This window comes from Salvia splendens, chromosome 6 (genome assembly GCF_004379255.2).
Source record: "Salvia splendens isolate huo1 chromosome 6, SspV2, whole genome shotgun sequence".
Lineage (NCBI taxonomy): Eukaryota > Viridiplantae > Streptophyta > Magnoliopsida > Lamiales > Lamiaceae > Salvia > Salvia splendens.
The window spans coordinates 15,578,199-15,598,933 of NC_056037.1; the positions used below are offsets into that span (position 1 = coordinate 15,578,199).

Here is a 20,735-nt window from a genome sequence, read left to right on the forward strand (position 1 = left end):
GACTAACGAATTGGGATGAATCATGGATGCAATGTTTGGCTCCAAATCTGATCAAATTACTCAACATTTAAGTCTTAACTCATTTTATTATAGTTTGCTTTAGTTGCTTAATTACATTTGATAAGTAGTGTTTAAGGGAAAATGAAGTTTGGTGTTTTTTTTATGAATAAAAAAACATATTTATGCTCGTGTCGACATTAAATAATTAAGTATCTACTCTTGCTACTTTTAGAGTGGTCCATAGACTTTAAATGAAAAAATCAAGATTTTGTACTTTGAGTGTAGTAAAGTGACTTAATTTCGACATAATTAAAAAAAGTGTGGAACGTATTTTATCAATGACCATTAAACATGAATGAGAAGAAATAAAATACTACATACACTTGATTCATCGAAAAAGAGAAAATTAAATATTAGCTAATTAGCGTCAAATTTGAGTCTAATTTAACATAAAGTTATTATTAATACTCCAGTAATCAATACTTATAACCAAACTTTGAAGTTACAAAAGTTATATATATTCCGTTTGCGAAATTACCAAATATAATATTCAATTCTTAATTAACTAACATTGAAATTAAATGTAAAAACTGAATATATGTCCTAATAAACCATAACTAATATTAAGGTTAATTAAAACACAACAATTTGAAATTGAAGACAAAATCATAATATAAAAACGAGAGTAGTACACGATGGGCATTAAATTTTTTTAGTATGTCATCCAATATGAATAATTTAAAAATTGATTTAGATTTTTGCGTCGATTCGCATAATTATTAATTTTAATTTACTTAAAAGTTAAATCATACTACACTAATCTTTCTTCATTTAATTCCAATGGAGGGAAGTACGAAAAAGTTCTATGTTTATTGAATTGATTTGATTTGATTTGATTTGATTTGGTAAAAAAACGATAGAGGGGCGTTTGGTTACATGGTAGACCCACTGCCATCATATTGTTATTATGAATCATGTGTTAGCATATTACAAATTTCATTAGGCAATTATATTTTAATTCCTTGAATATCGATATAATATTTGTTCCCTTTCTTTTGGACAATACAACTAATACTTTTCCTTTTTAGTGGCTATATTTTGTTTCGTTTTCAGTTTTGGTTCAAGACTTCAGTTCCACTTTTTGTTCAAAATTTCTCTAATATGGTTTGAAAATAAAAATTATTGATAAATGCCAAAATTTGATTTTGACTGCTTTATAATTGAAAATAAAACTATTTGCACTTAAATACACGAACTTGAATTTTAGTTTTACACATGAATTTCAAAAATTATGAATAACAATTAGTACATCAATTTAAATATTGTTGTAGTATGATATATGGTGTATCACAAATGGAATATTTGTCAAAACTAAATGTGACACACACCTCAATAAACCAACATCATTTACTTGTAAAATTTATATTTATACCTAAATATATACACGAGCTTTGGAATATTTTGATTTTGGTCATGGGTGTTCAGAAATCGAAAATAAATTCATGTATTTAAAAGCATGGCATGCTATTTTATGATGAAATATATTGTGGAATGTGATGGAATTTAAGCATTGTTCTTTTATAAAATGAATTTATTTGTAAATTTTGTTGGAAATTTGACTTTAAAATATTTACAAGCAAATTAATATAATGGGACATGTTATAGGCCTACGTGACCCTACTGACAACCTATGCAATGCAAGATGCTGGGCACATTTCCAAGTTTTCAGAATAAGATTACAAAATGGATGTACACAATGTTATCAAATCTATTTCTATTATTTGCAAATTAAAAGTAACAGGCCCACCAATGTTTTTTCTCTTGGATAAATTGTACTAATATTATACTTAAAATTACTCCCTATTAATCATCTAAATGTTCTACATAGAATTTAATATCATAACAGTAAGATCATGTAATTTGTTCTGACTACGATAAATTAAAATTGCCAAGCTTAGTAGTAATACTCACTCAGTCCTTAAAAAATATACACTTCAGGTTCGGCATGAGTTTTAATGCAAAAATTGGAAAAGTATGAGAAATGTGAAGAGAAAAAGTAAATAAATATTGTTAATGAAGAATGGGTCTCACCTCAGAGAGAAAAAAGTTTCCAAAATTAGAAAACGCATATTCTTGTGGGACGACTAAAAAGAAAAGAGTGCATATTCTTATGGAATGAAGATAGTATATGTGTATTCAGAAGGTCTAGTATATCTACTATAGAATCTCGGTCTAGTATATCTGCTATTGAATCTCACCAAAACGATTCATGATACATTATTTCTTTAAAAATACATAATATATTGATATAAATTAAATTAGAATTGGATGATAAGCTAATTAATTCAAAAATATTTTTTCTATCCCACATTATAGTTGAGGCGTTTCGTTTTGAACACTTGTTTTGAAAACATGATAGTAATAGATAGTTAACATGGAGAGATAGTAAAATAAGACATATAATAATGTAGACAATAATTTTATAATGTTATTGTATTGAAAGTTTCGGTATACCGAACTTTTGGTGTGGGTAATATCTCTGTTGTTACCGTATCAATATCTTGATATATCATACCGAACTTTGATATACCGTACATGGCAGTATTTTGAACTTCGGCACACTATACCGTTATACTGTACCGTTTCGCATAACTTTATATAAAAAATATATAAATAAATTCATAAATAACTTACAAATTAATGGATATATTTATGGTTTTAATTCAAAATATTAAATTATACTACCTCTATTATTTAATCGGTATAATATCAGTATATACCGTATTTTCGGTAGACCGGGATATGCCGCAGTATAATAAAATTCATATCATTACCGTATCGAAAACTTACAGTATGGTATCGTACCGTACCAAAAACTCTATAGTTTCAGTATTTTTGATACTGTACCGAAAATTCGATAGTTTTCAGTATTTTTTGTTACGATACGAGCAATATACCATTTTTTTATGGAGTATATATTTTTGCCCACCCTACTCTCACCGTATTCCACTCCGTTTTCAATTACTTTTATCACATTGAACTACAAGTGTGTTGAAAATTAAATTGCATTAATCACCCTTACCTTTGCTAATTAATAGAGCAAAATTTAGTGAATAATGCTATTGAAAACCCAAAAGTAGTTGAAAATTTATTGGAATTCGGTGGGTCAGAGATTCCTAGTATATTCTCGGCCCCTTTCTGCTTTCCACGCATTCGTCCATTAATTTTCTATACAATAACTTTTTTTTCCATTTTCATTATTTCGCATTCTTGAACTCCATTTTAGCCCGTTTTTACCTGTTTTGATCACACAATCTCGACTAACTCATCAACTCACTTAAATAGTGAATAAATGGATGAAAATCTATGAAATGAGCTACAAATTACTAAGATATCCACATTAAATATCCAATACGACATGTTAAACCACGAGTTCATCACTAAGTTGTGAAATTAATATTACTGGATTATAGTATATTTATTTTATGTTATGTTTTATTTATTTATTTTTTCTTAGTTTTATAAATCCAATAAAAAACCTATGCATCTCTAGATAGTATATGATTTTTTTTATAATCAAAAGGCTCAATCGAAAAAACGGTGAGCAAGCAAACAAAAAGAACTCAGTCCAAAGTACCAGAAGTCAAGTCAACGCTAAACTAACAACTAACCAAACAAAGGCACACAGACCTCAAAAGAAGCACACAAAACACGTAACAAACTCAACCACAAGCAAGCCCGCACAATAAAGCACAAAACAACAAGCCGAATGCAGGAAGAAGGTCACCTCCTCAATGATATTTGATCGCATTCTAGGTCCTAAGCTTGTAGCCTGACCATCTTCTAATCTTGACCAGCTCTTCGTACATTTGCCCTGGTAGGAAGAGAAGTTTTGGACACCACCCTTTGATCCACGAACCTAGCCTCCAAAGTAGTGACCTTTTCTCTATTTCCCAAATCGGGACCATCTTCTCAAAGATAACTTTGTTCCTAAGCCACCAAATGGACCATACTATCACGTAGAAGAGAGAGGTCCATGGTTTTCTATCAAACTTTAAGAGAGGTGTGCCCATCCAGCTATGAAAGCACGAAATTGGGTCTTTGGGCAGACAGTCGGATAGATTCCAACAACTGCAACCAAAATACCAAAGGCTACCTAGGCACCTATACCCGAAAATGACATGATCAATAGTCTCCGATTCCTCTTTGCAAAAAGCACATGGATTATCTTCAATTCTAGGGAACCAAAAATGGAACAATCTGTCTTTTGTATTGAGTCTCCCCTAAAAGATAAACAACAGCAAGAGTTGCGCATGTGGTGGGGCAACTTTACTCCACGCCAATCATTCATGGAAAAATAGATTGTTGTCATTTACCATCATTACGAGCAATCTGCAAACAAAAATTAGAAACAGAAAAGACCTTAGATTTGTTGAAGACTTAAACTCTTTTATCGGGTTCGCTCTCATTGAAGGAAAATGATCCATGGCTAATCTAAGTAAAGACTTTCAATCAAATCTTCCTCCCACACAAAGTTTCTTCTCCAAGTAAACTTCCACACCCGGTGGCCATTCTCCCAAGTGCCCATATCTCCAATGAGGCCATATTGTTGCGCAGAGATCGAGAACAGTCCTAGGAACATCCTCTTAAGTATATCTCCCTCAGTCCACTTATCAAGCCAAAACCATGTAGAAGCCCCATTGGCAACCTTGATTTGCATCCCTTTCTTAGCTACTTCTTGCACTTTACTGTCAAAATTAGAAAAGTCCAGAATTTTATCCCATAAGCTTACAAATCATGTGCCCCATGCTCGTTACCTGCGAATTTCCACCACCATTTGAATAACAAGGAGGTGTTCTTAACATGAATCTCCAATCCCAAGCCCGTCTTGGTCATCTAAACCTTTATTGAAACTTCAAAAAAAAAAATAAAGAATTAATCCCTTCTTCATAACACATTTATTTAAATTTTCTTATTACAAGAATTCTGGAAAATTGAAGACAAGGAAAAGACATGAAACGTTGTTGACTGCCGAATTGGGATGGATCATGGATGCAATGTTGGCTCCAAATCTGATCAAATAACTCAACATTTAAGTCTTAACTCATTTATTAAAGTGTGCTTAGTTGCTTAATTACATTTGATAAGTAGTAGTGTTTAAGGGAAAATGATGTTTGGTGTTTTTTTTCTAAATGCGAATTTACTACAAACCATCCGAAATCTCTCCATAGTAATTGGGATGGCAAATCCATTTCCCCCACTCAAAAAGTTGATCTATTTATGTTAATCTTGGTCTAAGTATAAAAAATGAATAGAAAAAGATATTTATGCTCGCGTCGACATTAAATAATTAAGTATCTACTCTTGCTTCTTTAGAGTGGTCCATAGACTTAAAGTATTAATTTTGACATAATTAAAAGTATGGAACGTATTCATCGAAAAATAGAAAATTAAATACAGCAAAATAGTGTCAAATTTGATACGTACAGGAAGATGCATATGTGTATCAACAACGAAATGAATTATCTTGTTCGGAGAGAGGAAGAGATGAGAAATATTCTCCTTCTGGAGTATGTTGCATGCACATGCACATGCACAGGCGCTCCAATGGCTGTGTCTCTTCGTCAGCAACAAAATGAACAAGGTTAGTTGCAAACAATTTATTTAAGTTAACAAGTGCTCAAGCACTAACCAACTGTTTGTATTGTTTTAGGTACCTCATTATATTCTAATGGGTGTTCAAAGTATAGGACCTCCTTTGCATATTTTATTTACAAAACATTATATTTTATTTAGTTTTGAGTGAATTCAATGACGTTAAGTTTGTGTTAACCGTGTGGAATATAATCGAATCTCTCACTTTTGCTCTTTGCAGTGTTAATCTTCTGTTAGGACAAACGATGAGTAATTTTGATATGTTCATTAACACCCTCTGCACCAGACTAATTTCTCATTATGGGAAATCATCCGGAAATACTTAACTTTTACACTTTCAATATTCAAAGAAGTCTATTGTATCATCCAACCCTAAAATTCCTAGTGGTTTAGGAGATATCTTCATTTTGCCACATACTATCAAAATCGGACAGTTTCTGGCAACATTTTCGAACTAATTTTTGTAAATAGTATCTATAATCTTTAATTCATCATAAATATTGAGAACACATGGACACCAAATCGTTAATTTTAAAATTACTGTATTTCATAGATTTTACCTCTAGACCCGAATAATTCGAATAAAACATACTAAAATAGGGCAGTTTACGATGGTATTGGTCAAACAATTTATACATATACAGTAGTAAATAAACTCCTAAATTCTCCACAAAATTAGGGAACATTTAGACTCATCAATGATATTTTCAAAATGATTTCAGTCTTAAGTTTTAGCCGTTCTAAATAGGCTTAACAATTTGTAACAGGGAGCAAAAAAACAGAGATTCTTCATTGCTTAATGTCAAGCTTAGTTTCATAAATTTATTTATCTTTTAACATGATTTATTACTCTTCAACACTCCAAACAAACTTCCTAGATCAATTTTAATATTATAACATGGCAAACTAAGCTAAGTTGCTATAACCTTTGATTTAATCGCCAAAATGTGTTCAACAATATTCCTACGTTACATATACGTCGGTAACTCAACGAATAAACAATATACGAATCCAAACTCAAAAAGTCAGAAAATTTCAGCCCTTAAAACTCAATACTTACTCATATTCCAAGACAACATTTGGAGTTAAAAAAAATGTCCAACACCATAGAAAATTTCGTGCCCTACAAATTAATTAAAAGAATATAATTTATTTTATGTGAATTCACCAAAAGCTCTAATTGGTGATTTTATATACTGCTCCTTCTGTAGTCGGAAAAGTAATTCTGTCTAAATCCATTTTTTAGGATGTTACACATTTAATCTATTGTAACATACCTACCTGCTAGACCGAAGTAGAACCCCAACTGCATTTTAGTTATATCTATAATGCATTTACTACTAGTATTTAGAGTACTAACTTTGAATCGTTTAATTTGATTGGATAGATATAACTTGGTATTTAATCTCGGTCACGATACAACTTAATCTTAACTATCAACTTAAACCCCCAACTTTTATTACACACGTAATAAATAGAAAGAACCATATTTGTACATACATGTTAGAATTGGGCTTCTAAGTAACAAAAAAATTGAGAAATGAGATTAGGTCTAACAAATATACATAGATCTAATATTGAGATATATTTGAAGCCACAATCATATTAGGCCATTTTTGTGGGATGCTTTTGATTTAGATATTAGAAAATTTGAAATGAGTTAAATTTGCTTTTGTTCTTTCTTTTTATTTGGTAGTATAGTACCCTATTAATAATATATAATTGAGTTATTTATCCTAAGGAGCCGTTTGGTTCTGTAGATGGGTATTGCCCATGTTGGGGCTTCTAGATAGGCATATGCTCTTATTAGAACACACGGTATTGATGTTTGGTTGTATTCTCGACTTTGTGGCCCATCTCAGACAATTGTTAGGTAGACTTGTTTAATGGAGGTAGTTAAATGGTGATACCAATTCTACCCGTAGGTTCCCTGTTTATTTCCGAATTGCAAGGTTTACTTTTTTCACTCGTTCGAGTTGAGTTGTCTTCTTCACAACAACGTGGACTGCACCACGCAATCACGAGTCATTAGCTATGTGTTTGTGCTTGAGGCGAATCTGTGTGTCTTAATATTCCCTTAAATGGCTTGTGTTGTTGGTCAAATTTTATAGATTTCGCCAAAATCAGTGACAGTAAAATGCGTTTGATGGTTTGTGGCGGTTGTTTTTTGATTTGTTGGGACAGAGGATATGAAATGCGCATGAGATTTATCTTGGATGTTTCTAATGTTGTTGTAATTCTTGCTTGATGTTAATTTTTGTAAGTACTTAGTCTTGCAACCACTTGGGTATTGTAGGTCTCATTTTGTTTTGTTGCTAATATGTATGGCACGCCACGGTTTCATGTTGATGGTGTGTCCCTATTTCATGTTGATGATGTGATAATAAACACAGTAACCAAACATCAGGTTAGTGTATGATACGAAACTGAATCTAGAGTTAACACGCTAACAATGACTCCTAAAGAGTAAAGGAACAATAGTTTCAAATTGCCAAATGCTCTATGGTTGTTAGTTGTTACCACACATTCTTAATGAAAATCAATAAGGTGTTGTAATTGCATTTGAATTTTTCATTTGGTAAAATGATGTTCTTTGATAGCTATTTATCAAATTTCTTTAATGGTTAGTGAATTCACCAGTAACTTTTAAATTTTCATTTGGTGAATGGCAAAATTTAATTTATTTGATAGTAACCTATTAAGTAGATTTCAAAATAAAAGATCATAATAAAAGATCATACTACCTTTATATCATCCAAGGGGTGTGATCCGTTGCTAACTTGCTAACTGATCGATGTAGTGTATTAAAAATGTCAACACGATGATAATGAAATGTCAACATAAACCTAAGTTGATATTTTAATACATTGTGTTGACATTTAAATATTAATGTCGACACAGTTTATAAAAATGTCAACACAAATATGTGTTGACATTTTAATGTGATTGTATTGACATTTTTAATACACTATGTTGATGAGTTAGTAAGTTAGCAACTTAAAAAAAGTTAGCAACGGATCACACCTCTATCATCCAAACGGGCTTTTAATTAACGGAATACGAAAGATGTTATACAATATATATTTACCATAAATTACACTATTACAGTTTTCACATTATGAAATTTAACAACTGTAAATATAATCTTAAGAATGGATTTGGAATTTTAAAATGCCTCTATTTATGTAGGAAAAAAACGTGAGAAATTAGAAAAGGCTAGCCCTTTGGCCTTTCAGTGTAACCTCAAAATGCATTATAAGGTGCCTTAATGCCAAGACTCTTCATGTAGGCACTCCTATCCTATAGGTAGGTGGAGTTTTGGGAGATGAAAACACATCAACAAATTAATCATTCTCTCTTCTCTCTAACTCTCAAGCATTCTAGTTCGCATTTAGGAGCATTGCATAGCTCGGTTCTCACCTCCACTTCAAATTCGCCGGTACTTACGAGTTTGAGGTGCTTCAACTCGGTAGGAAATAGTCGTTTCATCTTTGGGGACGTTGCGTCAATCCGTGAGCACTAGCCGAAGCGTATCTCATCTTGTGGAGAGAGAGATACCTCGACTCGACTTGAAAATAATAATTTGCATCCATGTTTCTTTCTTTGTATTTACTTTATTAAATTTACCTTCTAGTTTTTGGTTCTTTTGTAATAGCAAGAGTTTGCCCATCTAAAGGCTACGTTATTTCATACAATCGCAAGACGAGATATGCCCCGGCTAGTGCTCACGGATTGAGCATACAACCTACTTTTCTTTTTTACTTTAATCTTTTTCTTCTCCAAATTAACTTTGTTTTGATATTTAAGACCTCTATTTCAACTTTATTTTGTTTTCAATTCATATATAAGTTTCATGAAAATTATTATTTTTGACAAATATTTATGCAGTTTAACTACTAACTTGCTCTTTTTATTTTACTTTTGTATTCTTTCATATTTAATTTTCGTTAATTGTGTTTTAATAAATGCTTATTATAAAGTGAGATTTTTGTAATAGTTTAAAAAAAACTCAATATAAATTACTAAATTAGAAAAAAACTCAATATAAATTACTAAATTGAAATAAGAATCAAAGCTAACCTCCTAGCTCGTTATTTCATATCTGTATATCAATACTATAAAACACGGATACTTATGTGTAAATAAAAGTACTCAATAAAGTACATAAAAGATGGAGCTTCTCATTGCAAATATATACATGTATTGTGTTGTGTGTGTGTATATGGTCGAAAATATATTATATGCAAGAAAATTTCCATAAATATCACATTGTGCGTGTCCATCTAGCTGGAAGGGAAGTTTTATACTCCCTCCGTCCCGGGCTACTCGCTCATTTCCTTTTCGGCTCGGAGATTAAGGAATGGGTGTATAAGAAAGTAAAAAATGACGGCTGTAGGTGAAATTTTTTACTAAAAATGGAAAGAGTGCAAGTAACTTGGGACGCCCAAAAAGGAAATAAGTGCAAGTAGTGCGGGACGGAGGGAGTATAATTCTACACGTCAAAGAATGAATGATAGGACATGCCAAATAAAATTGCCATTTTAATATATCTAGTCCATGATTTTTTTTTCTTGAATCAGACTAATGAAGTATTTCATTTCGATAGGACGTATAACATAATAAATTGCTATCCACTCTTATTTGCCTTGGTTATCCTCGCATTTAATAATATCCTAGTTATGAAAAAAAATATATAATCTTAACAAAACATAAAAATAGTTCATATTCATTTATAACAATCTTATTTAAAAAAAATTGAATATAAATTTCGAGAATAAAAAATACTAGTCGTATTCTTTAAATCCGACCAAGAACACAACCGCCTTACACCCAAACTTTCTATATTTCTCCCCGACCCCAGCAGAACTAAATACTACAAATATGCCCACAGTATGCAAATCCAGCAATAAATAGTCTGAAATTTAGCGCGCGCTTATATTCGACTCTTCCGATCTCCTTCTCCTTCTCTTCGTCGCCAAGGAGCAAGAAATTATGGCCGGTACGACTTCCGCCGCCATACTGCTTATTTTGGCTTTGGTCTTCGTCGCTTCAGGCGTCGCCGACTTGGAAGCATTCTCCGGTAACTTTTTTCCCGCCGATTTCGCTCTGATTTTTATGTTTGTTTTAGTTTTGTGGAAATTGTGTTCGACATTGGTTTGCGAAACTGGTTTAGTTCCCAGCGGCGCGTCACTGAGTGGTAGCGTTGGGGGCGAACTTGTAGTTTGTGATAATGCGTGCAAATTAAGCTAGAAAAAATGGGTGTAGGTGATTAGGTGTATTATGGAGTTTCAATTTGTTAAATTTCATTGCGTTATTGTCTTTTTCCCTTGTTTATTTGTATATTTTCTGCTATTTTTGTTTCTATTTGGGATTTCACTGTCTTTGTTGTGTGTAAGTGTCGATTTGATCTGGAGGAGATTTAGGATTGGATCACTTTTTGTTTCAGTCCAGTAAGTTCATTATTTATGTAGCCCGTCCGTTGAGTTTGGAAGATGGCAAGCGGTCTTGCTTTGGAACTGTTTGGTAAACAGGGTTTTGGATATCTTAACGGCCTTAACCTAAGTTTTGAATAAGTTCTGGATTCTGTAAAGCTATCGGGATTGCGTATAGCTCTCGAGGGGCTAGTTATGTCCATGTTTAACTTCTCCATGATGAGAATTTAATGTAGATTTTAAAGGGTTATGTATGATTTTTGGTTATATATACATAAAAATCCATGAAATGTTATCTGATATATTCTCTTGTTGTACTTTCAGGAAGTAACGTGGAAACTCGTCAAGTAGTAAACGCCACTCCTGGAGTGCTGATCGACTCGGTTCCATCTAAAGATATTGTGCGTTGTGCTCGTGTCAATGTTTCTGGTCTATCAAGACTGAAACTTGGGAGTTATTCTAGTGCCCACAGGATCACTTTGGTCCCATCAGATAACATACACAAGAGATCCCACAAGAAAATTCAAATATGTTTACACAGGTCGGTTTAAATTGAGACAACTATTCCATAATCTCATCTTATTATCTGATGCCTACTTAACCCCACATGTAATATCTTCTGCAGAAATGCTTCACTTGGATTGTGCCAATGTGATAACTGGGATGGTATCCATAGTGGAATATGGAGCACTGCAATTTCCCCATATGAAGATGGATTCATTGATGTGAAGTTTGTTGACAACTTGTTTGGTTCAGTTACCGTCAGCACCGAATTAGGTCAGGCTTACTTCTCGACTTGCATTGCTTCCACATATTGTAGGAGTACTGTTTTGTCTTCATCATCATCATGTGTATGGTTGTGACTGTCACATACCACTATACAGTCTATACTCATTTTCTTGATGTTTTTGTATTTCCTATGGGCAGAGTTCCATAAATGGCGGTTAATTTGTCTGGCTATTGGTTTCGTTTTATTGCTTCTTGCACCAATTGTTAGTAGCTGGGTTCCATTTTACTACAGCAGCTCAATGGCCATTGGAGTTTGTCTTGTTGTCATAGTCGTTCTCTTCCAGGTACCTTCTTCATTAGTTGGAAGTTCTATAAAAGGCATTTCATGCCTGAATTATCCTTTTTATCAGTAACCTGTCAAATTTTAGGGAAGTTTCTAAGGTTCTGGTTGTCTCTTATTTGTGCATTCTTGTGCAGGGAAGGAAATTGTTGCCAATTGGTAAAAATGTTCTCTTTAAGACCATTTGTGGTTTGGCAGTAAGTATTCCTGATTGCTATTTGCTCTCATTTTCTTTTTGGCATAAACATTTATCTGCATCTGATACTAAGGAAATGTATTTCAGCTTGGAGCAGGGACCTTTTTGCTGAACAGATTGTCTATATTTGTCAATGCCTTTCTTCTCAACATTGGCATCAATCAAGAGATGCACAACGCTGTAAGTTTATCTATCTAGATCATGCCATGCTACATCTTTTGGGTATCGACACAGGAGAAATTTCAATGAAAATACTGAACCCGCTATTTTAGGTTATCCAGATTATATGTTTCAGGTATTTGACAGGAAATTTTCTGTCTACAGGTGCTTGTATTTTTGCTAGTTGGAGTTGTACTGGCCGGAGCTGCATTTGGCTATTGGCTTGTTGGGAAATTTGTTGTTGCTGATGATGGAAGTGTGCATGTTGGCGTAGCGCAATTTGTGAAATGGGCTTTACGTGTAGTAGCTGTGACTTTCATTTTCCAGGTTATTTTATATTATCCTAAAAATTTTGATCAATGCATCTGCTAGTTACAGTATTGAGTAGTTGCTCCTTTTTTTACATCAGAGCATATGACATAAGTAACTATCATTTGATAACTTTTAATCTTAACAATAATATAATATCAACTACTATAATTTTATAACCAACTCATCATCTTTTCACTACTTTCTATCACTATTTGAGTTCTGTAAACGAGTAGACACCTTTCTGACTTCAATATTCTAGTTTATTTATCAGCTTGTTAGATTGGACTTTTCCATATAATCTTTTCATTATGCTAGATTAACTTCTCGTATAACATCATTAATGCCATCTTCCTTTTTACAGTTTCTGGAGCTTTGTAATTATTGCTAGCCTAGTACTTTAAGTCTCATATTTTATAATTCTGCATTTGAGCTGGAAATTTCTGTTGTCGTATACTGTCTGTTTTTCTGGAAGATGATTCCAGCTTTTAACAATTTTCTTTTATTTGAATCTCAGAGCTCACTTGATATTCCAATGGCAATGGGACTGCTGATGTCACTTTTGGGGTGTTACTTTTGCTTCACTTACTTTAACTGGCATGGCTTCAGGTAAACACTGCATGGCTTCTATTAGTTAGTTATGTACCTATTTTTCTTCTTGACAGACTCTAATTACAAATCAGCTTTTTAGTAGGTTTTCATGATAAACGCTTTATAATTCAAAGTGTAAATGTATTATTGACATTGTTATGCAATCCTTTGATCATCATGACTTTGACCATGTAAATTGCTTTCGAATAGAGAAGAAGAAAAAAATGACTTTTACTGCTGGTTCTATCCACCCACAACTTATTCTAACCGTGCACTTGTGGTACAGTGATTCAACATTTTTACCAGACTGGAGTCCTCCGAGAAGAAGAGGTGTAAGAGTAAGACAGACAAAACGTGCTGAATTCCTGAGAAGGTCTAGAACCACAACTCCTCGAGGAAGTTTATGGAAAAGTTACAAGGGTTCACCAACATATACGAGTTCTCCTCCTGTGAAAGGTACCTGTTGGTGGAGCTTAGTAGCTTTAATCTAGTCTTTTTCTTTGTTTCATCTGACTATAATTCCAAAGGATTGCGTGCTCACTTTTTAATTCCAAAAGATGGATGGATGTAGAAACTAGAAAGGCACAATTGAACTCTATTTGATCATTCTTCATATCTTACTAGTAGTGTGTACAGTGTACCTACATTGTCAAAAGTGAGTTATTTGCCCTGTTTATTGTTTGCTGCAGATGTTGCGACGCCATCCAGTTCAGTTGACTACTACTCGACTTTCCACAAAACGCCCAACAAAAAGAAATATTCCCAGGAAGAATGGAAGGATTTCACAGAGCAAACCACACGGCAGGCTGTAGCAGAGTTGGCATCATCTCCCGAATTCACTGATTGGGCCGTGAAAAATGTGGATAGAATACATCTTCGGTCAACAGAGAGTAGCTCAGATGAATCTGTTGGAAGCGGGTCAGATTCGACTGAGGACTATATTGCAACGAGCAGCAGTGTCAGAGGCGGTTTATCGTGGCGGCGCCCATGGTAGATAGAGCATCATCAAGTGTAGCTGCGGCGTTTTCTCAAATTTTTAGTACCTCATCCTCTAGTTTATGTATATGGTAGAGATTGTTATATTACGGGTAATCTAACGTAGTAGAAAATACTATCAGCACAAATGTATTTTTAAATATGCAGGAGAAAAATAGGTCATTATTTTGTAACGTTTCATTCTTTTTGTTAATCAAATTACTGCTGATTGCTGTTATTGCATACACATTTGAAATGACTTTGACAATTTCTCTATAAACTTTCCATCTCAACATCTAAACTCTACTAAAGTTTACACACGCACACACAAATAGTATATATGAATTTACAACTTCTTTAGTAAATAAATGAAATTTCATGTTCTAACATAGTAGATCTCAATGTAGATGACGGAAACCAAAAATTGACGAAAGTAAAACTTTGAGAGGATGTAATAGGCAACAGTGACTATGAAGGAACTTCTAGTAGTATATATTAACATAGTCAAATTGGTTAAGACGGTTCAGGAATGCATTCTTCTTATGTACTGAGGCCCTTCCTTCGAAACCCTTAGTAGGCGAAGCAAAACGAGACAACGACTGCATGCCATTATTCTTTGCAATGGCCCAACTCCTGCGCAGCAAGCAGAGTCACATTGATTAAGTGATTTCCTCAGAGAAAGGAGTCAGTGGAAAAAGGTCCAAACTAGAACTTACTGCAGCTGATGTTGGAGCTATTTGGAGACAAAACTTGATGACTGAGGCATCATCAATTTCTCATTTCATTGATTCCTACACCATTGAATGAAAACTTTCATAAAACAGGAAGAAAAACACCATTTAATAACATCTGGCATCCAAAAAAAAATTAACAAGAGCTCCACGACTAACTCACTGCATAATTTGTATATTTAAAATTTACTAATATATTATCAGAGTACAACTACCAGATTGAAACACCAGAAATATTAATCTTCTATAGTAACAGCATTTGCATTCTGAAATGCTTTCTCAGCTTCTTCGCGTATGCATGACAGGTTTGTTCTTATCTCCGTGCAGAGTCTACCCTCTACAAGGCGCACAGGCAACCACACCTTTGGTTTCACATCAACAACATATACAAGCGTCGTTTGGTATTCCACGTCATCAACAGAATCACTTTGCAAATCTCCAGCATTAGACTTCACCTGACGAAGAAGTCGAGAGGTGTAAAGACTCCTGAATCAATCAATCATTACATATGAAAGAAAACATAACGCCGAACTACAGTGAAATGTCCAAACTTGACGATGAGAATAACACAGTTTACACTAAACGAAACGAGAGAAGCTATAGGATCAGAATCACATAGAAAATGAATGTCAACCTGTTCAACAGACCACTTTCCTTCAAAGAGTTGGAAATCACCTTCAACCATCTTGAACTCAATATCACGCCTCTGCCCAAATGGAAGAATTTCAAGATCCTTCTCAACACAGTCAATAGTACCTTTTGCATCGAATTTGAGCCCAAAAGCTATATTCTGCTGACCAATCTGTTAGATGGCAGCATTAATTGTTGCATAACATAAACGATGATAGTATAATTCCAAGTATATGAAGCAATGCGAATGATGCAAATTTTGTGGAAAATAATTTAATTTCATAAGAAATGAAGTGAATACCTGAAAAAGGCGAACAAAATTATCTGTCTTCTCAAGCAACTTGCTGACTGCTAGGCCAGGAATGAAGTCTGCTAAGCCTTCATAATCAGTCAATATATCCCAAACAGCCTGTAGGCTGGCTTGGATCCTTACTTTTGATCTAATTCTCCGGCTGTTGGTGCCAGTCTTCACTATTTCAATCTCAATGCTGTCATAATCTTCTTTTGTGTACTTGGCATCCTCATCACCGTCATCATCATATTCGGAATTATAAGCCCTAATTTGGCAAAGATAGTTGACGATGTTAACTAATCAAACTTAACCATAAATGCTTTGGGTAACTGGAAAATTAAATCGAATGATGACATCTAGGTAAGAGAGTTGAGAGCACCTGGCAACAAAATGGGAGAGGCAAGGGGTTTTGTGTGGAAAAAAGCATCTGGTGTTTGACAAGGATGATGATGCAGTGGATAATTTGGGAATTGCATTTGTAGAAAGAGATGAGAGAGATGCAGGAAAGCAGATTAATGCAGCCATTTCATATCAGGAACAGCTGTTAATAATCGGAGGACGGTGACGGGTACATTCTCTGCTCAATTGAGGGAGGGAGAGTAGTGTGCACTGCAACTGCAACTGCAAGGATAGAAGATGAAGTTAGAGATTGATAGAGAAGAGACAGTGGTAGATTCATAGTAGTAGGATTTGAAAAAGGAAACAACAAACAAAATTGCATTAACACACCTCTAGTGTGGGCTGGGAATTGTGGTTGTCCCTCCAAGGCGACGGAATCGGTGACGGAATCGCCTTTTGCTGCAATGGGAATTGTGGTTGTCAACAACACATTTATGATGATTTATCATATCAACAAACGCCACGATTCTCCAATTTAGTGTTTCATCATTTCATTGAAAAAAGGATTTATATTACTAGTAATTTTTAATTGTGCTACCTATTTTTACTTGAATAAAGCTATGCGGCCACATTATGGCCAGCCATAAATTAATTAAATAACAGAAAAAATTGATTTTTTTTCAAATTTTTAGTTTAATATTACTTGATTTTACTTTTATATCATCTTCATTATATGTTGCTCAACATGTTAATGTTGCTCTTTCGTAGTTTTTGCTCAAATTATTACTACTGTCATTTCTTGATTGTTGCTCAACGTATACAGTAATTCGTGATATTAATGTGTTTTACGTAATGGAATTCAAAGATAAGTATCAACTCACAAGTCCATTCACACACATATAAGTTTATATCGGTAATTCTAATTTTTTTATATATGTAAATGGACTAAATTAACTCTTTATGGCCGGCCACATTATGGCCATTTAGCATCACTCTTTTTAGTTTTACTTTACTTTTTTAAATACCCCAGCAAAGATAATAAAGTGAGATAATTAGTAGTAGTAATTTATATTGGTACAAAATCTTTGTAGTTTGCCTCACTAATACATTGTGTATTTAGTTACTCTTTACCTACATGCATATAAAACATGAAATAATGATACAATTTTTATATAGTACAGTAATAAATACTCTCTTCGTCCCACTCTAAGTGAAACATTTTTATTTCAGCACAAGATTTTATGTAATATTGTTTGGTGGGTTAAGTGAATAAAATAAGAGAGAAGAAAAAAAGTACAGAGACTTATGTTTCTATTTTTTAAAATGCATGTGACATATCCTAAAATAAATAAAACAATAATTAAAAATTCTGCACACCACATAAGCAAAATATTAATTATCTAAACAATATTTAAATGTATAATTTTTATCATAAAGAAAAATAATCCACGTAGGAGCATGTTTTTTTAATATTGTTACTAAACAATAGCAAATGGAGTAGTATTATCTTTATTCTATTATTCATGAAATATTAGTATTTTATACTCCTCAGTTAATTATTTAAAGACATTTATTCACATAATTTTAAACTATTAAATTTGCACATTATTATTCGTGAAACATATTAATCGAAAGTAGAATTCATTTTCCTTTCCACACTCGGATTTCTTCGTTCCCTTTTTCGTTTGTTTCGAGAAATCTATCGATTCATTTTGATTCTTTTCTTTTCTCTTGATTCTTTTCCGATCGAGATGTATAGATCTTGTTTATGGATTAACGAATCGCCACTCCCTTTAGCAGCATCCACTAATTTAGAACTTAGATGTTAATACCTCTTATATAAATTTAATGAAACTAATTAGGTATATAAAATTTTAAAATTATTTTGCTATTATTGATTGATTTATGGCTTTTGGGGCCTAAGAGAATCTACAATGGCGCCCGTCTCGGCGGACGTCCGGCCGGCGTGCCGGAGTTCCGCGTGGAACGTCCGCCATTGCGCAGCGGTGACGCGGATACGGACGTCCGTTGCGGACACCGGAGTTCCGCGGCGTTCCCGGGACGTCCGTTGCGGACACCGGAGTTCCGCGGCGTTCCCGGGACGTCCGTCGCGACGTCCTTGCGGACGTCCGCCATTGTGTTGACCCCACGAACGTCCCGGTTATTTTATATTTTTTTCGAAAATTCTATAAATACGGCTCGTTGAACTTCATTTCATTCGCACCACTTGTATTAACGAGTATCTCTCTCTCTACGTTTCTTTTATATATCCAGAATGGCGGGTAGTGGTAGTGGTAGTGGTAGTGGTAATGGCTTTGGTGCGGCGGTAGCAGTGCGGGTGGCAGTGATGGGGGTATGATGACATAATGAGGCGAATTCATGCACGTGTGCGGGAGGCAGCGGAGAGGGAGATACAGGCGGCCTTGGCGCCAGCGGTACCTCGACCCATCCATCGTCGATCTATAGTACCCCGGGACCACCTCACTGCACAATGTCGGTTGTACGAGGATTACTTCGCTCCGGAGCCACGATTTGGGGAGAACATGTTCCGGTGACGTTTTAGGATGCATCGTCCGCTCTTTCTGCGTATCGTGGGCGCTTTAGAGCGTCGATACGGGTATTTCAGGGTGCGGGAGGATGCGGCTGGTAAACCCGGCCACACTCCTATTCAGAAGTGCACTGCCCAAATCAGGCAGCTGGCATACGGAGGCGCGACTGACATGTTCGATGAGTACCTCCACATCGGCGAGACGACTGCCCGCGATTTCCTAAAGTATTTTTGTCAGTGCGTTACGAGATATTCGTGAAGGGGCTGGCAGTGGAAGCGTGTGCTCAAAACGGATCATATGAATTTGATCTATTTAGCAGATTATTTAGACAAAATCTATTCGCGTAATTATCACATGTATCATGCTCATAACTTGAATTAAAACATGCTTTAGCACATAAAATCCCTAAAACATGCTTACTACGGAATTAGCCAATTTACCTTGTTGATTCAATCAAGAATCGATGATGGCTTGCTCCGTCTCCACGTGAAGATCTTCAATACAAGACCTCGGATCTTCTGACTGGTGTCCTGGACTATAAGTCACATATTGGGCCCAGTCAGGGATCTAAGGAAGAATTTGGAACATGCCTCACCCAATTAGCTTTTTACTAATTAAATTGAACCCACAATTTAATATAAGCTTATATTGGAATATTACGAGCAGCCACTACAGAAGTAATATTGCACTACCTTCCAAATCCGAAGTTACAAGTATTCCGGGTTTCCTTTAATTGCATTTGATTCATTTCCCGCGCTTAAGATGGAAACATCCATTAATCAATTAATGTCTGCTATAGACTTAATTAATTAACATATTTCGAATTCCAAGAGTGGACTTAGCAAGAAACTCTTATTTATTATTCATAGAGTAATCAAACTCCAACTAGCTAGGTTCCGAATAATAAAACCTCGTTTCGAGCTCCTCTTGTGGATGTTATCAAACGAGACTCTCATCGCGCACGTTTCAACATAATAGCAATCCTAGCACCTCTAGATAATGATCACCACTACCCAATATACCTGGATCGTTGGGTTACGAAAAACCCGCACCTTTGGTAAGTCAAAGTAGTGGATCCTCAATATCTTATGCTCAATGCTAACGTACATTGATTAAGAAATTAATTTTCAAGACCTCGTCTTTCAGTAGATAGCATAAAGACTCGTCTTGCTGTTAGATCCATTCAGTGCTATACCACACCGACGTCATCTTATTTCAATAAGGTTTAGAAATAATCGGACTGACATTGCAACCTTTCGCGATAGGTAGTCTAGGCCTATCTAGGTTGTGAAATTCTTATTTTTCTTTGTTTAGAACTGACCGTGTTACCTTAAATTGGACGACGCCCACTACTGGTCTACTAAAACAAAGACTTAGACTTTGTTACGTTTGCTCATACATTTAAATATGTAATAAACAACCATTAAATGTAAAACATAACAATATTATGACAAAAATAATCTGTTGCATTTATTGGAAAATAACCATTAGAGTTTTACAGTATCCAATCACTCGAAAGGTGATTTCTAGTATACAAAACCCTAACAATTCGGGGATAGGTATCTTCGGAAGCCTACCCTCAAAGATTGTCAGGCTCTGCTGGATATGCACGGGACTCAGCACGGGTTTCTGGGGACGCTAGGCAGCATAGATTGTATGCATTGGAAGTGGAAGAACTGCCCCGTTGCCTGGAAAGGGGTGTGCACTACGGGTTTCAAGGACAAAAATCCCACGATGATCCTTGAAGCGGTAGCTGACTACCGGCTGTGGATTTGACATGCCTATTTTGGAGTAGCCGAGTCGAACAA

The 20,735-nt window shown here is 34.7% G+C and overlaps 2 protein-coding genes across 5 annotated transcripts; one reads left to right on the forward strand and one right to left on the reverse strand.

Annotated features, from left to right (window-relative positions):
- Positions 1 to 10,524: 10,524 nt before the first annotated feature.
- On the forward strand, positions 10,525 to 14,629 carry LOC121807194. Its single transcript, XM_042207406.1, has 10 exons — positions 10,525 to 10,735; positions 11,412 to 11,628; positions 11,713 to 11,864; positions 12,015 to 12,160; positions 12,294 to 12,353; positions 12,440 to 12,532; positions 12,677 to 12,838; positions 13,338 to 13,429; positions 13,698 to 13,867; positions 14,101 to 14,629. The coding sequence occupies exons 1-10, from the start codon at positions 10,648 to 10,650 to the stop codon at positions 14,403 to 14,405; spliced, it is 1,485 nt and encodes a 494-aa protein (XP_042063340.1). The 5' UTR covers positions 10,525 to 10,647; the 3' UTR covers positions 14,406 to 14,629.
- A 94-nt stretch (positions 14,630 to 14,723) lies between these two features.
- LOC121807195 lies at positions 14,724 to 16,909 on the reverse strand. Of its 4 annotated transcripts, none has more exons than XM_042207408.1 (7): positions 16,769 to 16,909; positions 16,419 to 16,660; positions 16,049 to 16,304; positions 15,752 to 15,919; positions 15,333 to 15,572; positions 15,103 to 15,177; positions 14,724 to 15,019 (listed from the first exon to the last, which is right to left on the reverse strand). In XM_042207408.1, exons 2-5 carry the CDS (start codon positions 16,562 to 16,564, stop codon positions 15,354 to 15,356), a joined length of 789 nt encoding a protein of 262 aa, XP_042063342.1. In that variant the 5' UTR covers positions 16,565 to 16,660; positions 16,769 to 16,909; the 3' UTR covers positions 14,724 to 15,019; positions 15,103 to 15,177; positions 15,333 to 15,353. The 4 variants fall into 4 exon arrangements, with proteins under 4 accessions (XP_042063342.1, XP_042063343.1, XP_042063341.1 ...); XM_042207409.1 differs by having other exon boundaries at positions 15,330 to 15,572; XM_042207407.1 differs by having other exon boundaries at positions 15,103 to 15,572.
- Between the last annotated feature and the right edge of the window lie 3,826 nt (positions 16,910 to 20,735).